General features: G+C 34.9%; 1 protein-coding gene across 2 annotated transcripts in view; it reads right to left on the reverse strand.

The window, feature by feature from the left end:
- Window positions 1-17393, reverse strand: part of LOC111505687 (uncharacterized) — a 203652-nt gene that overhangs the window by 439 nt on the left and 185820 nt on the right. For both annotated transcript variants that reach the window (XM_074182413.1, XM_074182414.1), the window contains 2 exons: window positions 8140-8325; window positions 2114-3439 (listed from right to left, as the gene is read on the reverse strand). In XM_074182413.1, the coding sequence (XP_074038514.1) occupies window positions 2114-3439; window positions 8140-8325 (1512 nt within the window). The remainder of the gene's footprint in view (window positions 1-2113; window positions 3440-8139; window positions 8326-17393) is intronic.

Consider the following 17393-nt stretch of genomic DNA (forward strand, 5'->3'; position numbering starts at 1 on the left):
CAAATTCCTATATCAAATTTGAATTTGATGAAACTCATGTTTCAGTCTCATACAAAATCAAGAAAATTTGGAGTACAGCATAGAAATAGTGAAGCTAGCTGACAGCAGTAAGAGGGCTTCAAAAGGATGTCAATGAAATCAATAAAATTCTATTGAGTAAACAATGTGCAATAATTTTTGTTTGAAGGAGAATGCTGCTAATTTTAATACGATACAGATCAACAAAGAAAACAGCGGTGAATCAACACAGTAGTACTGCACCGGACTCACGACCGAAAGGTCATGAATTAGATCCCTACCTTTACCATATATTTTTCTAGAGAATTTATTGGAATTTGGATATATATATATATATATATATATATATATATATATATATATATATATAAATAAAAGGGGGGACATTACAGAAATGCACTGTATATATGTTTTCTTTATATATTTATGTTTTGAGATGTGTATCAGGCTACATAAAAATTTTGGCTTCTAATAGTGTTCTATAGTTGAGTTTTTTTGGGAAAATTGCAAGTATCTGCAATTTAAATAATATAAAGATCCTGGTAGTCACCTGGCCTATCATCAATTTTTTTTTGTATCATGAAAGTGGATTGACAGAAATATCATAATTCCAAATTTCATAAAAAAGACTGAACGTGTATTATTACGAGTCTCTACGACTTTTTTGTGATCGAAAACATTGTATGCCTGAAACTGTTTTGAGTTCGTTTTGAGCTTTCATTGAGCACAAAAATACGAAAAGGTTGAAGTAGCAGAAATATCAAAAAAATATTTTTGCATATATACCTACTAATTTTGCAAAACTGCATGATCAAACCACCATAGTGTCGGCATAATTTTGAATTGCATGATGAATATCACTATTATTTTTCCGAAAAAAATCGGTCAGGCTTCATTTTTCGAAACTCTTACCAACCATTTGTGAATTTAAAAAAACCTTTATTAAAATTAATCAGTTTAGTTTGTAGATATATATTGAGTTTGTTTTATAATGACCTACACTTTTTCTAGAGTAAAATGAAAAATCACATCGTTCCCCACGCCCCCAAAAAATAAAAAATACATAACTTCCTCCTAATTCTACCAAAATGCAGGGTAGTCCCAACCATCAAGTAGAAAAAGAAAATTGATTTTCTCTCATTGGAGGTACCCAGATAAACTCCAGGTACGTTATCCAATTTGTTGTAGTTTTTAAGTTAGCAATTTTTTTTTTAATTTCACGTCTTTTCATGTTAGTGCAATTTTTATCTTTATATGAATGCTCAAGATTTCAGAACATTTTTAGAACCAGTAGGAGCCCAGGATGTTTTTAAATTTCCACTTCAACTACAAGAAATCGGACAATTTACAGTGTATAACTTCAAGCTTCCATTAGAAGTTTGAGATGAAGTAGTGGAATGCTTCGTATAAAAGTTTGATTTTTCTGAAATATTTTTCAATATACAGGGTTACCAGTTAGAATTTATTTTCCACTGAGAAATCGAATGTAAAATAAAATATGGACCACTGAACCACTTATTTACTATATTCATATAATCTTATATTTTCAAAAAGTATTTTTGTGACAGAATCCGAATATGGAAAGCAATACATGCCATTATATTCAAAAAACTTAAGTTTGCGCCCCTTTCTGAAAAGTTTAATGGATTGAGATCTAAAATTTTTATCCCAAATATATTTTCATAACCTCACTCCTTCATCTTAAACTTCTAATGGAAGCTCAATGTGACATACTCTGTATATGGAGTAAATTTGGACTCCCTTCGATTTAACTTTATTGATATCATGATTTGGACCCCCTGTATAAGCAAAACATGCATAATCAATAAAGGATGGAAGAGCGACTTGATTTATAGAAACTGTATTATTTGAACCTATACTGAGTTGTGTGCATGAACAAGCAGGAGGTTAGATGGAAAAAGGTGTAAGCACTAGATGTAAAAACACTTGGATGTACACAAGTTCAAATAAATTCAAAGAAAACTGTTTTCTAACATTCCAGGTACCATAGTTCTTTAGTTAGTGCGTGTTAGTAAAGGATTTAGCACCTGGTTCGAAATTTCCCTGCACCACTTTCCCACTATCAAAACCTTACCCTTTGTAGATCTTTGTTGCGCTGGTGCCTAGCTAGTAATTCGAGATCCGACAAATAAGCTAAACTTTCAGATTTGATTATAGCCCCTTCTAATTCGGGAGCAAGTTTTGGCGGGACGTTCTGCTTTTTCTTGCGAAGCAGCGAATTCAATTTCCAACCGGTTGGTGGCACTACTCGAATCGGCGATAGCTTTTCCTTCAGATCAATGTCTGTAATTGTTTTTGTGGTATTTTTGGGGACATCGTAATCTGTTACAAATTTGGAATTGTGGATAATAGGGTTGACTGTGACTTGTGTGGCATCAATCGAATGACTGATCTCGTTGTCACCTGTTATTTTGACTAGTGTAACTGATTTGCCTTTGGTGTTATTTGGGGAGGAGAATAATGAAATGACAGTGGTTGATTTGGTATTATGAATGGAGTATGATGTGGGTTTTATTTCGGGGTTGCTTCCGTTGATGCTCGATGTTGTCGACCAGTTGGGAGTGGGCCCGTGAGTTGGGGAGCTATAGCCTGAGGTGCTTTGGGAGTCAGGATAATGGACAACAACACTAGCACCCTTACCGTTCACTGACGGCTTCAAGGTGTATAATTCGGGTTGGCACTCTGTTAAAGGAGAAGTGATTTCAGCTATGGATCCTACAGCACTAAGAGTTTTTTCGCTACTCTCGCTAGCGTCGCTATTTCGCCAGACTGCCAAGGGTCTAGCCTGGCCTTCCGCAGACTTCGCCTCGGATGGCGTTTCAATTGTGTTAGGGCTTTCTAGATCTTGAATCAGCTGCAGAGCCGCCTCTAGTTCTTTGGAAAAGTCAGCATCGCTGCTTTTGCCTTCAGATCGGCTGCTACTCTTTGAGGTTTGGGTCTTTTCAGAAGTGGGAGCACTGTCACTAGCGGTGCTTTGGGGTGAAGTGACACTAGGGGGCTCTTTCTTGCTCACTATAGCTTTTTGCAGTTCTTTCATGAGCGAGGCGTACTGAACCTTCTCCACTTGAGGGCTAGTCGGCTCGACACGGCGCATAATAACAGACTGAGGAGCTTGGTAGTGGAGTTCTTCTTCTTCTTTATTACTTAGAGCAGTATTCAGTCTGGAGCGATATAACGTGGGTTCGGTTAATTTCTCTAGATATTCATAAATTGGCGGATTACTGGATTGATTCAGGTTGAGACTTATTTGAGACGAGCTAGCAGATACTACAGGAGATTGTGAGCGTGAAAAACTTTTCATGTAGCATAGCTTTCTATCGCTGTTACTTGTGCTGTCGTCAGAAGCTTCTTCTATTTGAACAACGGGGTTATCTATTGAGTGGCCGCCGTTTTCCGTCACCTGTAAATGGATATAATTATTTTAATATACATACATAAGCGTTTTGGAAATAGAAAAAATGCATTCAAAAAATTGTCTTTTCTTTTCAATCTGAATGAATTTTATGATATGAATTTGGAAAGTGTTACTCAGACACATTTTAACTTCAATGTCAGACAGTTTTTGAATATGTGCTTTCAGAATAAATGGATTGGTAGGGAAGGACCACAAAATTGGCCAGCAAGATCAGCAGATTTGACTTGCTTCGATTTTTTCCTATGGGGATACTTGAAGAATGAAGTTCACGAAACTCTTCCAACCACACTGGAAAATATGAAGGAGAGAATAAAGGCTGCTTTTCGAAAAGTGACGCCTCAAATGTTATTAAATGTTGAGCAGTCTTTCATAGAGGGAGTGGATCTTTGTAGTCAACAGGATGGTCGTCATTTCGAGCACCTACTTTGAATTAAATACATTTGTGTTTTATATTTTGTTGTTGTATCAGTTGAATAATAAAAAAAATTATTTAATTTGTTTGATGAACTACTGTCAGAATATGAATGTTATATTAGAAAAGAACCACATAACATGAATGTAAATAATAACTTCATTTTAGTGAACAGTAAATATTTTCGATGAAGTGAAGTATAACAACTGTCAATGAGAATTCTATGAGGAAATCAAGTAAATGATGTTTCAAAGCTATCTTGATTCAAAGAATGCACTGAAATAAAAACTACTTTTGAAAAAGCCAATATCTGAAAAACTATTTAGGTTAGGTATAGGGAACTCCAAAATAAAATGAGAGATAATTAAATTTCATATTGTTCAGACCAAAAAAAATACAGGGAGTTCTATTTGAATAACAAAGCTAACTTTGTCCGAAATTATAAAAAAGTGACAATGCTTTTTGAATATTCTGTAACATATTGAGAATCGAGTTTTATTGAAATCAAGATGAATTATACAGGCTATCATGGTCAAAATTTAAAAAAATCCACTCATCTGGATTTGATGAAGTTCCAGACTTTTTATTAAGAGAAATTTAGGCTCCATAATCTCATCAGGAATGTTTCCGAATCTTCTTAAAACGGGTAAAGTCATTCCCATATATAAAAAAGGCGATCCAAATAACATGAGAAATTTTCGACCGATCACAGTGCCATCTGTTTTCTCGTGAATATGCCTATTTGAACAGACTGAACGTGTATTTGAATGAGAACAACATTATATCCAAAAACCAATAAGGTTTTCAGAATTCAAAGTCATCAACCGATGCGATTCATTCTTCATATTCGAACGTCTTGAATTCGATTAGCAGGGGCGAGTGTCCTATCGGGGTCTTCTGTGACCTCAGTAAGGTATTCGACTTTAATTTCAAAAACTACACCTCACGATTTGATCTCCACAAGCTTTATTTGAAAAATATCACATGTTTCGCTACCACAGTAGCTTTGTCAAGTGATTCGAATGTCATTCAAATCACTTGGCAAAGCTACTGTGGTGCTACATGATGTGTAGTTTTTGAAATTACTCTGGATCTTCATCAAGTATCGGCCGAATCAATCAGAAAAAAAAGCATACGACAAAAAAAAGCATACGACTGTGTTGATCACGAAAATCTTTACATAAAACTCCATAATATTGGCATACAAGGAAATGCACTTAACTGGCTGAAAACGTTTGTCTCAACACGAAAGCAATATGTCAGTATCATCAATGAAAATAATAATGTGAGAAAGGTATATACATCCAATTATGTGGATATTAATGTTGGAGTCCTACAGGGATCAGTGTTGGGCCCTATACTTTTTTTTATTATATGTAAATATACTGGAATCCATCTCTACATATGCTCAATTTACACTATATGCAGATGACACATCAATGGTTACATCAGATAAAATAGATCAAAATCTACAAACCAAAGGTAACTCAATCCTGCAAAAATTAAACACCTGATTCAAGGAAAATTCCCTACATTTGAATAGTCAAAAAACACGTTTGATAAGATTTCATGCTAGACAAAAAGAAATAGCCAGAGCCAATTTGAGAATTGAAGATGATGAAATTTCTCCGTGCTCTATGGTGAAGTTTTTAGTTGTACACTTAGATTAACATCTCGGCTGGAAAACTAATTGTGGAACAGTTATATCAAAATTGAACTCCATGAATTATCTTCAAAGAAACCTTCGTAATATTTTAGACTAGAAACAGCTGATTATGCTGCTGTATCATTCTCAAGTTGAATCGCGTCTTCGGTATGGTATTACTTTCTGGGGAGTTTCCTCTTCATGCAAAGATGTTTTTGTCGCCCAGAAAAAGATTATAAGATGTAAAGCAGGAGTTTCAAGAAATACGAGCTGTAAAAGCATTTTTAAAAATTTTGACATACCAACATTGCCATGTCTGTATATATTCGAATTATGTGTTATTATATATGATAACCGTAAATGTTTCATGAGAAATAAAAATGTGCATTCTATTGATACCAGGTGCAAGACAGACTTTCATATGCCATTTTCGGCATATGCTTTTCATGAGCTCTTTTCTGACTAATTCTACACAATGTACCTTTTTGATTGTCTTACAGGATAATAAACATTATTATTATTAACCCCCGTAGTGTGGGCTGGTCAGGCCCTATCCTCCGAAGCCCCGATACATTCGGGAGGGCGCGCCAGCATTATCAACCAATGACCACTCCCCACATCGTGGGGTAAGTGATCATGATCATGACAGCCTTCTGCATCTGTGCGGCTAAGATTTCTGCCTTAGTGCACGCGACTGCGGTAGACTAAGGTGTTGAAGACACCATCCGGGCAGGACATGATGAACCCCTCAGTCTCCGACTTCAGCCCACTCGACCTGAGGAAAGCAAAAGTCAGGCTCTTTGATAAGCCAAGGTCTTCAATGTTGTTGAAGAAGACCCCATGCATTGGCTTAGCTTTGTGTTGCCGTAGAAGTGAAGTGATCTCTGCGGCTTTTATATTAGGCGTTTGCTGAACAGGTTCCAACTTGATCACAGAGTGATGATCACCTCGTTCAGTTTCGAAAACTAAAATGAGTACACCAGCTGCCCTAAAGAGAAATGCAACAATTCCTGCAATTCCTGGTGTTGAAGACACCATTCTGGCAAGCCATGATGAACCCCATGAAGACTCCATCCTAGCAAGCCATAATGATTATTATTAGTATTTTTTTTTCACCGTAGTGTGCGCTGGTCAGGCCCTATCCCCCGAAGCCCCAATACATTCGGGAGGGCGCGCCAGCATTATCAACCAATGACCACTCCCCAAACCGCGGGGTAAGTGATCATTGGGTCCGAGAATCATGTGCCCTGAGTAAGCGCAATGAGCCAAGGACTCCAATAATCAGAACAACCATCTTGACAGAGTGGTCTGGATAGAGTTTGCGGAGTTCGAAGAGAAAATCTCGATATTTTATCCGTTTTTCCTCCTCTTTTCGAACGATATTCGTCTCGCCAAGAGCTGAGAACTCCATGACAAATATCGTCTTGCTCTGGTGGTCGAGAAGGACTACATCAGGCTTATTAGCTTGTATGAGCCTGATAGTGGGGAACGAATAGTTCCAATAAATTTGGCACTTCTTGTTCCCCACAAAGGATTCAATATCCCCCGGAGCGTAGGGCAACACCGGTGTTTCGTCAATACCGAAAGAGTGCCGTAGATGGTAATATAGCACTCTCAGGGCCGCGTTATGTCGATGGATGTAGGCCGAGACCGCATATGCTGGACATGCTGATAGCAAGTGCATTAGGGTCCATTATTATTATTAACAGCCCAAAACCTCTTATATGCTTGTTTAGAATCCGAAAGTATGATTTCTATACATTTCGATATTATTTGGTTTCCAATTGTACCTAACATTTTCATAAAAAGCAAATAACTCGAGAACGGATATATTTAGGTACATAGTACCTGATATGAAATTATATTATTTTTTTCTGAACAATTAAAAATTGTAACAAAATACAGGGTGTTCCATTTAAAAAACACAACTTTGATATGTCACACTTTTTTGAGCCACCCTGTAGACGCCAAAATAATTTCCTTCTGCAATCTCAATCAATATAAATATAATAAATGCAGAAATTTACGAAAAAAATTATGTTTTGGTGCCAATATAAAAAAAGTAATTTGAAGTCCATTTTATGATTACATGACATTGTTCATTTACTAGGAGTGGTTGAAGAGTAGTTGAGTATATGTATAGCCGTGGATGTTTTCCCCTAATAAAAATGAGAGACGAGGGTACACAGTTATTTTCACAAAAATTGTATATGTTTATTATTATAATCTTAGTTTGCATCAATATGGCAAAAGTAGGTTGAAAAGCTTGCATATTTTGCAGATTTTAATGGAATTTCTAATAACCATTTCTTGAATCAATGGCCTAGATGGCCATTGGCCTAGAAGCAAAACCCAAAACTCAAGAAGAAGAAGAATGTTTCAAGAAACATTCTTTTGGGGCGCATCAAAATGTCTTATAAAATTACTTTGTTGGTATATACCACATTCATAATTGTTTTACTTACAGCCTTCGAAACAATTCATTTAATTTTTGTAAACAAATTAAGTGAAATAGTGACCAATATTTTAGATGTATCAAGTGAGATACCAGTTACTATTTCAAAAAGAAACAGTCCATGAATTGTTTCTGAAGCACCCGACAAATTTCACAGAATCTCTCTTACTCACCAATAGACTTTGCAATTTTTTGTGCGAACTCTTCCCTGACTTCTTCGGCGTTCCGTTCTGCAAAACCTTGAAGTAAGGGCCATCTTCGGAAGTTGCGTGAGAAGAACCCGGGTTCTCCGCGTCGAACACCCAACTTTGTGCGTAAGCGTTGTACACCGTGTGCGTGTGAGGTTTCGAATTCTTCGGCTAGAAAAGGAAAAGATGATTGATTAAACATCGAAACAATGCCTCATGTGCCACTTTGTGCTTCATTGCTTAATCGAAGTTGTGTAATGAGAGTCGTTTGTTTTATTGGCATCTCTGAGAAAACGCTCGTGAGAGAAATGTTGGTAAATGCTCGAGAGGCGTGTTCTTCGGGTTTGCACAGGTGCATTGCCGAAGTGTGTTATTTCATGCATTTTTATTTAATGTACGAGGGTAGTTCGAAAACTCCGGTCTGAGCATAAAGATGACTATTCTGTGCACACAAAAACCTAGGGATATTGAGAAGATTGACCAAACGCCAATCAAGTCACCGGCAAATATTTTGCGTTTACCGAAAGTAACCACTAGATTATAATATAGTATTATAGTATTTCAGGTATCCGCTGTCAAAAACTTCTGGTGAGAACCGTTCCTTGATCTGCGAAGTAATAAATTACTTTCGAGTCGCTCTTCCATAGGCGTATACAGGGTGTTTCAAATTCCGAGTATATCTCCAGATATACTCGGAATTTCAGAACTTTCTCAACGGCATATTGTTAGTCAGGTAAATGCGCAACTTTGCCCCAATTTAACCATCTACGAGTCTCTCATAGTTTCCGAGATCCCAATGGTGACGACCGAATTTGAGACACGCTGTCTAATTGAGTCTAATTAAAAGTGAAAAATGTGGTATCTATTTTAAACATTCAATGTTGTATGATTTGATATAACAAATCTCCAAATACTTTTTATAGGTGTATGCATATGGTAAGTAACAAAAATATGGAACAACAGCAATCATAATTAATATATATATATATATATATATATATATATATATATATATATATATATATATATATATATATATATATATATATATATATATATATATATATATATATATATATATATATATATATATTTTTAATTAACACGCAAAATTGTTTATATTCCTGAATTTCTATCAATATTTTCAAAACTTGCTAGGGAGAGCACTTTTTCGGCTTACCCCATTTTCAATTTTCGCTGGAAAAGAGGAATATGTCATGATTCGATTCGATCCAATAGTGCTTTAATTAGGTACTTCATCACTTGAAGAATATAGATCAATGATAAATCCCTTGTGTCTTAATTAGTGATATCATTGGTGAATTATTCTTAGTTTGTGAATTGAAATGGCTACTTCAGTTTTCACTTCAGTAAAATGAATGAGCAAATACGATTTTTTTACAAATTGATCATCATCAGTTTGAAAATGTCATTATAGGACGAAAACTGCAGTAACTTTAGTTACAAATAAAAGTGGTAAGAAACATAAAAAAATATATTTCTCATTTTTCATTACGCCTTTTCTTTTAACGAAAAAATTATTAATGTAAAAGACGCTTGTATACACCAAAATTCTTCGTATATCGTTGATACTATGGTGGAAATATGTTATCAAAATCATCGATATATAAATTCAACAATGAGAGAAATAATGAAGCTGTGAAATCACCAAAATCATCTTTGTAAAAAAACTGTGCCTGTTGACGAAAATTACCAACTTGTAATTACAAAATAGTCTATCATGTTATTTTAAGAAAAAATACCGACCCTCGAAAAAATACTAACACCTTTGAAAGAAGAACAAAGTATGTCTCCAATGATGGGCAGAAAGAAATTGTGGAATTGAATTTCAGAATATTTCTCTCAATCGAAATTATCTGCTGGAGAAGATATCACCCAGACAAGATAGTTTCGACGTGAGAATAGAGAGATTTATTATCTGTACGAAACTTGCCTTAACGAAAGATATGCTGTTGGAAAAATGTGGCAAGAAAAAAACATTACAAGTGCACTTCAAGCATTTTCAGAAGGCTAGTCTATCTGAATGAAGTCGCCCTCTGAAAAAGGGAAGTTACCCAAATTAGAATTGTTGAGGGTGGTTTTTTCACCAAAACATTCTGACAAATACCATAAAGACATGTACAGCGATGTTTTGAAGATTATTTTGAGAAAATGTTAGACCTCATTTCACTCAACCATGTGATTGTGATAGAAAATGCAAGTTATCATTCTAGAAAAGTTGAAAGAATGCCAACTAATGCATGAAGAAAAAAGGATATCATTGAGTGGCTTCGACGAAAAAAAATCATTTTATGAAAGTATGGTTAAAAAAGAACTATTGCCAATATAGTATCTTCAAATAAAACGCGTGTTTCATTGTTATATGTAGTCGACAAGATGGCACAGAAACAGAATACTATTATTTTGCGTCTGTCCCCCTGTCATTGCAAATTTAATACCATTGAACTCGTTTGGGCTCGAGTAAAGGGTTTCGTAAAATAACACGACATTTAAAATAAAAACACTCTTTAAGGAGTTCTTAAAAAAATGTCGATTCGAAAAATGACGAAAAAGTATAAACATGTTATAAACGAAGACGGCATATGGAAATTAAACCATTTAGTTGAGGAAATTTTAGAATTTTTATTCATTAAATTCCAAGAAGATTCATCGGATCTATCTGATGATTTCTCACCATAATTTTGTGTAAATATTTTAAAAGAAAATTTCAAGAGTATCAATTGTATATAAATAAACGAAGTCACTATTTTTAACAAGTATTTTTTATTAATTACCCAAGCACTGTGGTTGATAAAATGATCCAAAAGCTCATAGAATCTTTTTTTTCTGACCCGTTTGTTATACAAAAATTAGGTGGACCTGGTAAAGTATTATAAAATCGCCTATACTAGCTGTGACAAGTAAATAACGAAAACACAAAATTGTGTTCGAGCACCAATCAGAGTTTTGCATTTATAATGAGCACTTATTACATTTTACTATTAGGAAACAGAGTATGGTAATTAGTTACTTTTGGACCATATACCTTAAATTAAATAGCAAGATCACTGATCTCCGAGTCTTCAAAAAGTAGTTCACTCGAATACTCTTTCTGGAATAGAAAATAGAAAAACAACAACCAGTGTACTTTTTGTCGCTTCTCTATAGTCTCAATATTAAACGGCTTATTCAGAGTGATTCGTTTTTACTGGAATACACTATATTGTTAACAACATTGTAACCCAAAACCTCCAAGCCCTTCAAGTAAATAAATAACAAGGAAATAATGACCCTTCCGTTAATGTGCAATTGTTAAATAGAAGGATACATGCAAATATTCTTTCTGAAGACACTGAACATATTTCAAAAACTAAAAAGTATTTTAAAATTTAATGATTATTGGAAAGATGATACACATAAAAAATTATACTCTGCAGGATCTGTCCTAACAAAGGGTTGCAAATTTTTACCTATTTTTGGTATAGTCAAGATTAAATATAATCAGGGAACCTTTCAATCTCCCCTCATAATTGATAGATTCAATAACCGGAAAGGTAATCGGTGAACCTTCATGAATCAATACTTTAAAATGAAAGATGTCTGTAAAGGTCATGTGAAATAGAGACGAGAACGATTCAAGTGTTTTACGAATGTTGCTTCTGCGAATCTACCTTTCTAGATTCACACCAAAATGTGCTAATTCGATGTGAATTGGTTTCACTTCAAGGCCGAACAGAGTCGTCTACTTGAGTCGCATATGATTTACATTTCGAAGTTAAAAATCTAAATACAAATAGCAGCAGGCTGCAAAAAATATTTTGAGTTACCATTATATGATAAATACTTATATTTTTTTGATGAACACAATCCTGTCAAAACCTGGTCACCTCAAAATGTTGAGTTAAACCTCTAATATTCTTCAATTTCAACACGTTTAAAGGTTATGCTCGACTGACGTAGTTTTCGATTTGTTAAAATGCCCCGTTAAAATGCGTTGAAATTAAAATGAAATGAATATTTTGCTTTTATAATTTTTTGAACCCGAGATGAAACTAACCGTTTTTACGACCTTTAAATGCATACCTGTGCGAATTGATAGCACTTTTGGCCCTCGGTCGGTAGACAGCTGGACCTGTTTCGAGAATGTACTAGAAGCTACAATTATTCATTGTGGATGGCAGAAGATAGGAATATTGATGATTTGTAGGTAATGTAAAGAATATCCAAATACGCGGAAAATAATATAACTCCTCTATTGTTTCTAGCTTAAATATGTTATTGTGGCTGAAGACGCCTTTGAGAACCGTCCATGAATAGGAAAATTGAAATTGATCAACTCTAGACCTCATGCATGTTTTGGCATTTGAATTATGAAAGGTCTAAAGCGATCAGTGAACTACTGCCAATTTATACCTGTAAAAATGAAAGTTCATCCTGTTAGATATACTTCAATATTCTATAAATATGTAGGAGTGTTATTATACTCGTTTTATATATAAAATGAAACAATATATCAAAGGTTCACAGAAAAATATTGCTACCTTTCAGAAAGTAATGGGGGAGAATCCATTAACAATTAATAAATTATGTAAAACTAAAACAAAAATCTGATTTATTACTTTCTCTAGAGATATAAAATTGAATTTTATACCAACTCAAAATAATTTCTATTTCCTTCGGGACATTCCATAGGACAAATGCCATCGTTATCGATTTTACTTGAAGTTTAGACACAAGGTGTCTCCTTCCTCTGGTTCCTAACATACTAATATTAATGTAAATTGATGGATGTAGCCGTTACTACGTAGTAGGAAATCATCATGAAAAATGAGAATTGAAATTTTCTATATTTTTTATTTTATTTGTAACTAACATTACTGCAGTTTCGTCCTATGAGAACATTTTCAAACTTATACTTTAAACTAAAAATGAATGATCACATTATCCCTTATGTAACACCACTGTAGAGGTACTCAACTTAATTGAGTACCTGAATTTTGTTTACCTGTGACAATGTGGATATGCTAATTTATAAACCGGAGAGTAAACTAGATCGATTTGATCATTTAACAGGTTGCACCCGCAATGTTTATGCTTATGAACCACAACCACAAGTTCCCGAATCTAAGCGATAAGGAAATTTTGCACTATGCAAGGAAGGGTTGCAAACTTAATTATTTGAAATCCTTGGAAATTCAGGTTGCACCCGCAATGTAAATGCTTATGAATTTCCACTTTTTTTACTTCAAGCTCAAATTTTCTCAAAACTGATTACTGTAAACCGATGAAACTTCTAGAACATATTACAGTACATAAATGAGGGGAATTGAGAAGTGGTAACGATTATTTTCAATTAGAGTTGTAATAAGGTGTTGTTTTTCACACTTTATGTCATCAAGATAATATGGAACAAATTTATTTTCATCATAACTCGCACAATTTTGAAGCTAGGAACTTTCATAATTAGAAGCAAAGGGTTTTTAAAGCATTTCAGAAATAATTTTATGGATTTTCCTCGAAAAATGCATTGTTTTTGTTTAATTCGCGTTGAAACTTTCAATTTTGGACGATTAAGAATCAAGCTTCAAAAAGCTCTTCATTACTCCGTTTATATTCTGTCTCCAGACACCATAAGCCCACAATTCTTTTTATTTTCACATAAGCTACATTTTCACTTGATAGAACAAAACTTGCTCAGTCTATCCACTTCCGGTTTAAATGAAACATTTTTATCCACAGGGTGAAAACAAATTCCGGTACAGGGTCAACTTTGAAATAGAGGGTAAGTACAACTGTTATTTATATTTTTGTACAAGTCGGTGCTGTATGACAAAATAATGTAGTATTTCATCTTCAATGATCGGTCTAATAATGTCGGCTATATGAATTTCATGACAAATAGATTCATTTCAATTCTATTTATTTATTCATTTAGTTAATTTATTCTTATTCATTTCAACAGTCATTAGGGCAAATGAAAATATTACAGGTCCTTTAAATACACTAAAATATAAGGTGGGCTGAATAGTTCGTAGGCTAACACACACTTCAGAAGATACGTGTACAAATTTCACAGCTTTCGGACTATTAGTTTGTGGGATAAAATATTTTGAGTGAAGCAACTTTTGTTGGTTTGAAGAAAATGGATAAAAAGGAATTTCGTGCGTTAATAAAGCATAGCTTTTTGGCGAAAAAAAAACCAAGGCTTAACTTGAGAAACATTATTCGGACTTTGCATCAGGAAAATCAACCGTTGAGAAGTTGTTTACTAAGTTTAAACGAGGTGAAATGAGCACCGAGGACGATGCAAGCAGTAGACGCTCCAAACAGGCTGTTAGTGACGAAAACATAAAAAAATAATTTTAAATGACCGCAAAGTGAAGTTGTTTGAGATAGCTGAGGCTCTGAAGATATCGAAGGAACGTATTGGACATATCGTGCATGAATATTTGGGTATGCAAAAGCTCTATCCAAAATGGGTGCCGCGCAAGTTCACAATTGACAATGTTTAAAGATGTTCCACCATAAAAAATTCTAATTTATGCGCCGAAATGTGACAATGGATGAAACATAGCTCCATCATTTTACACCAGAATCAAATGGATCGTCTTCTGAATGAACCGTACGTGGTGGACTCCAAAGCGTCCAAAGACGCAAGTTTATTGTGCCAGTATTTTGAGATGCGCATCAGGAAAAAAACCATCAACAGTGACTATAATATAACGTTATTGGGGCGTTTGAAGGACGAACTCGCGGAAAAACAGCCCCATTTGAGGAAAAAGAAAGTACTGTTTCATCAAGACAATGTACCATGTCACAAATCAATGAAAATGATGGCAAAATTGCATGAATTGGGCTTCTAATTGCTTCCGCATCCACCGCCTTCTCCAGATCTGTCCCCCAGCGACTTTTTTCTGTTCTCAGACGTCAAAAGAATGCTTGCTGGGGAGAAATTTAGCACCGATGAAGAGGTAATCGCTGAGGCTAAAGAGAAATCGTACTACTATAAAAATGGTATCGAAAAATTGAATGATCACTATAATCGTTGTGTTGCTATCGAATGCGACTATATTGAATAATCTTATCAAATTTTATAAAAAAATTACGAACTTGTCAGCCCAAATACCACAGTTGAAATCACTTGAATTAGACAATAACTAATTCTAGCCAGTTGGCAATAAAACGTTTTTGTAATTTTGGCTCTCGACACATATGAACGTATCTAGTATAAAATATTTAGCACTCATATTTTTGCGCAGTAACTTACAGAGCAAAGATAACTCCATTGAGTTTACAACCTGATTCAAGATTTTCTATATAAATGTTGTAGCCAGATTCTCATGTGGAATACCTCTATCGTGACAGATATACAGGGTGTTCATTTGAAAACTTCCCACCACGGATTTATCGAAAACTACTGATTGAAAGAAAAAACGCCGAGACACGTCAGAAGATACATCAAAGGGGACAACTTTTTAACCAATAACTACTTCACCCCCTTTCACCCTCTGCACCCCAGGATCATTTCCTTGAAAATTTTAAATGACAAGGGGTATCGAGTGATAGCTTGTTTGAAAAGTCTTCCGAAGTCCTTCATTATGACGTTTATTTTTTTCAAATCGGTCGATTCGTTTTCCAGAAAATTAGAAAAATCTGCATTAATTTTTATTTGTTCCGATAGAAAACAAAAACACACGAAAATATCACTTTTCATTTCAATTACATTTAAGGTTTGCCAAATCCACAATTCGTTTATAATTCAAAACGAAAAATACCAACATAAACAGCAGTTCGAATGATTAGACGTGGCAATAACCAAATACCAATCCCAATTTTTTCCGCGATTTTTTCATCAACACAGATATCCTAGGCGAACTGTTTTTATTGTTTACATGTGTAGTTATTCTCAGTTGCTAGGTGAAAGAAGGAATTGAATTTCCTGTCAGTTACCTCTGTCACAGTTTTCAGATCGTGAAAAGTAAATCATTGATTCAGAATCTATTTCGAAAATGGTTTACACACTAGCCGAAAGAGTGGAAATTATTCTGATTTATGGTGCCCAAAATCAATGTGCTCGGCAAACTGCCGTCACGTTTAATGCCAGACATCCAGATAAGTTAACTTCGCATAGGTATGTTTTGGACCTAGTTACTAAATTTACTCAAACTGGATCGGTTGCAAATAAAAAACGTGATAATAGAAGAGTTTTGGATGAAGCCGCTCAAATTGAAGTTTTAGGTTATTTTGGAATAAATCCTAATACTTCTTTACGCAAAATTGCTGCTGCGACTCATATTTCATTAGGCTCTGTACACACAGTTACTAAACTCCATAAATTTCATCCATTCAAAATGAAAATATTGCAAGAGTTAACCGAAGATGATTTTGATAGGCGAGTGGAGTTTTGTGAAATAATGACTGCAGCGATTAATGATAATACCATTCGTGTGAAGAATGTCTGCTTCACTGATGAATGCACATTTTATCTAAATGGATTTGTTAATAAGCATAACTGTAGGTATTGGAGCAATGAAAATCCGCATGCTTTTGTGGAAGGGCACACCCAGTACCCTCAAAAAATTAATGTATGGGCAGGCATTTTAGGAAACAAAGTGCTTGGGCCATTGTTCATTGATAGAAATTTAAATGGAGACATTTATTTGGATATGTTGGAAACTACTATCAATCCTCTTATCACTGAAACCACTAAAAACCAAATCGAAGAGGATGGAAACCCTACACTTGATGAGGCTCAGATATATTTCCAGCAAGACGGTGCTCCTCCTCACTATGTTCTTCCGGTTCGACAATGGCTAGACAACGAGTTTCCCGATAAATGGATAGGGCGAAGAGGGCCTATAGAATGGCCTGCTAGGTCCCCGGATTTGACGCCATTAGACTTTTTTCTATGGGGCCATTTGAAGTCCATTGTGTTCACTCCCCAACCTGCAAATTTGAATGAACTTCGTCAACGCATTATCGACAGCTGCCATGATATCCAACAACATGTATTTGAAAATGTCCGTCAGGAATTTGAACATCGCCTATATCATTGTTTGGCCACCAACGGGCAACATTTTGAACAATTATTGAAATGAAATGTAATATTTTTGTATGTATTGTTTCGAAAATTCCCAAATTAGGATCAATAATATTTTTCTAATTTTCTGGAAAACGAATCGACGGATTTGAAAAAAATAAACGTCATAATGAAGGACTTCGGAAGACTTTTCAAACAA

Source organism: Leptinotarsa decemlineata, unplaced genomic scaffold (genome assembly GCF_025532065.1).
Source record: "Leptinotarsa decemlineata unplaced genomic scaffold, Ldec_3_MD MMD2_tig00026328_RagTag_RagTag, whole genome shotgun sequence".
NCBI lineage: Eukaryota > Metazoa > Arthropoda > Insecta > Coleoptera > Chrysomelidae > Leptinotarsa > Leptinotarsa decemlineata.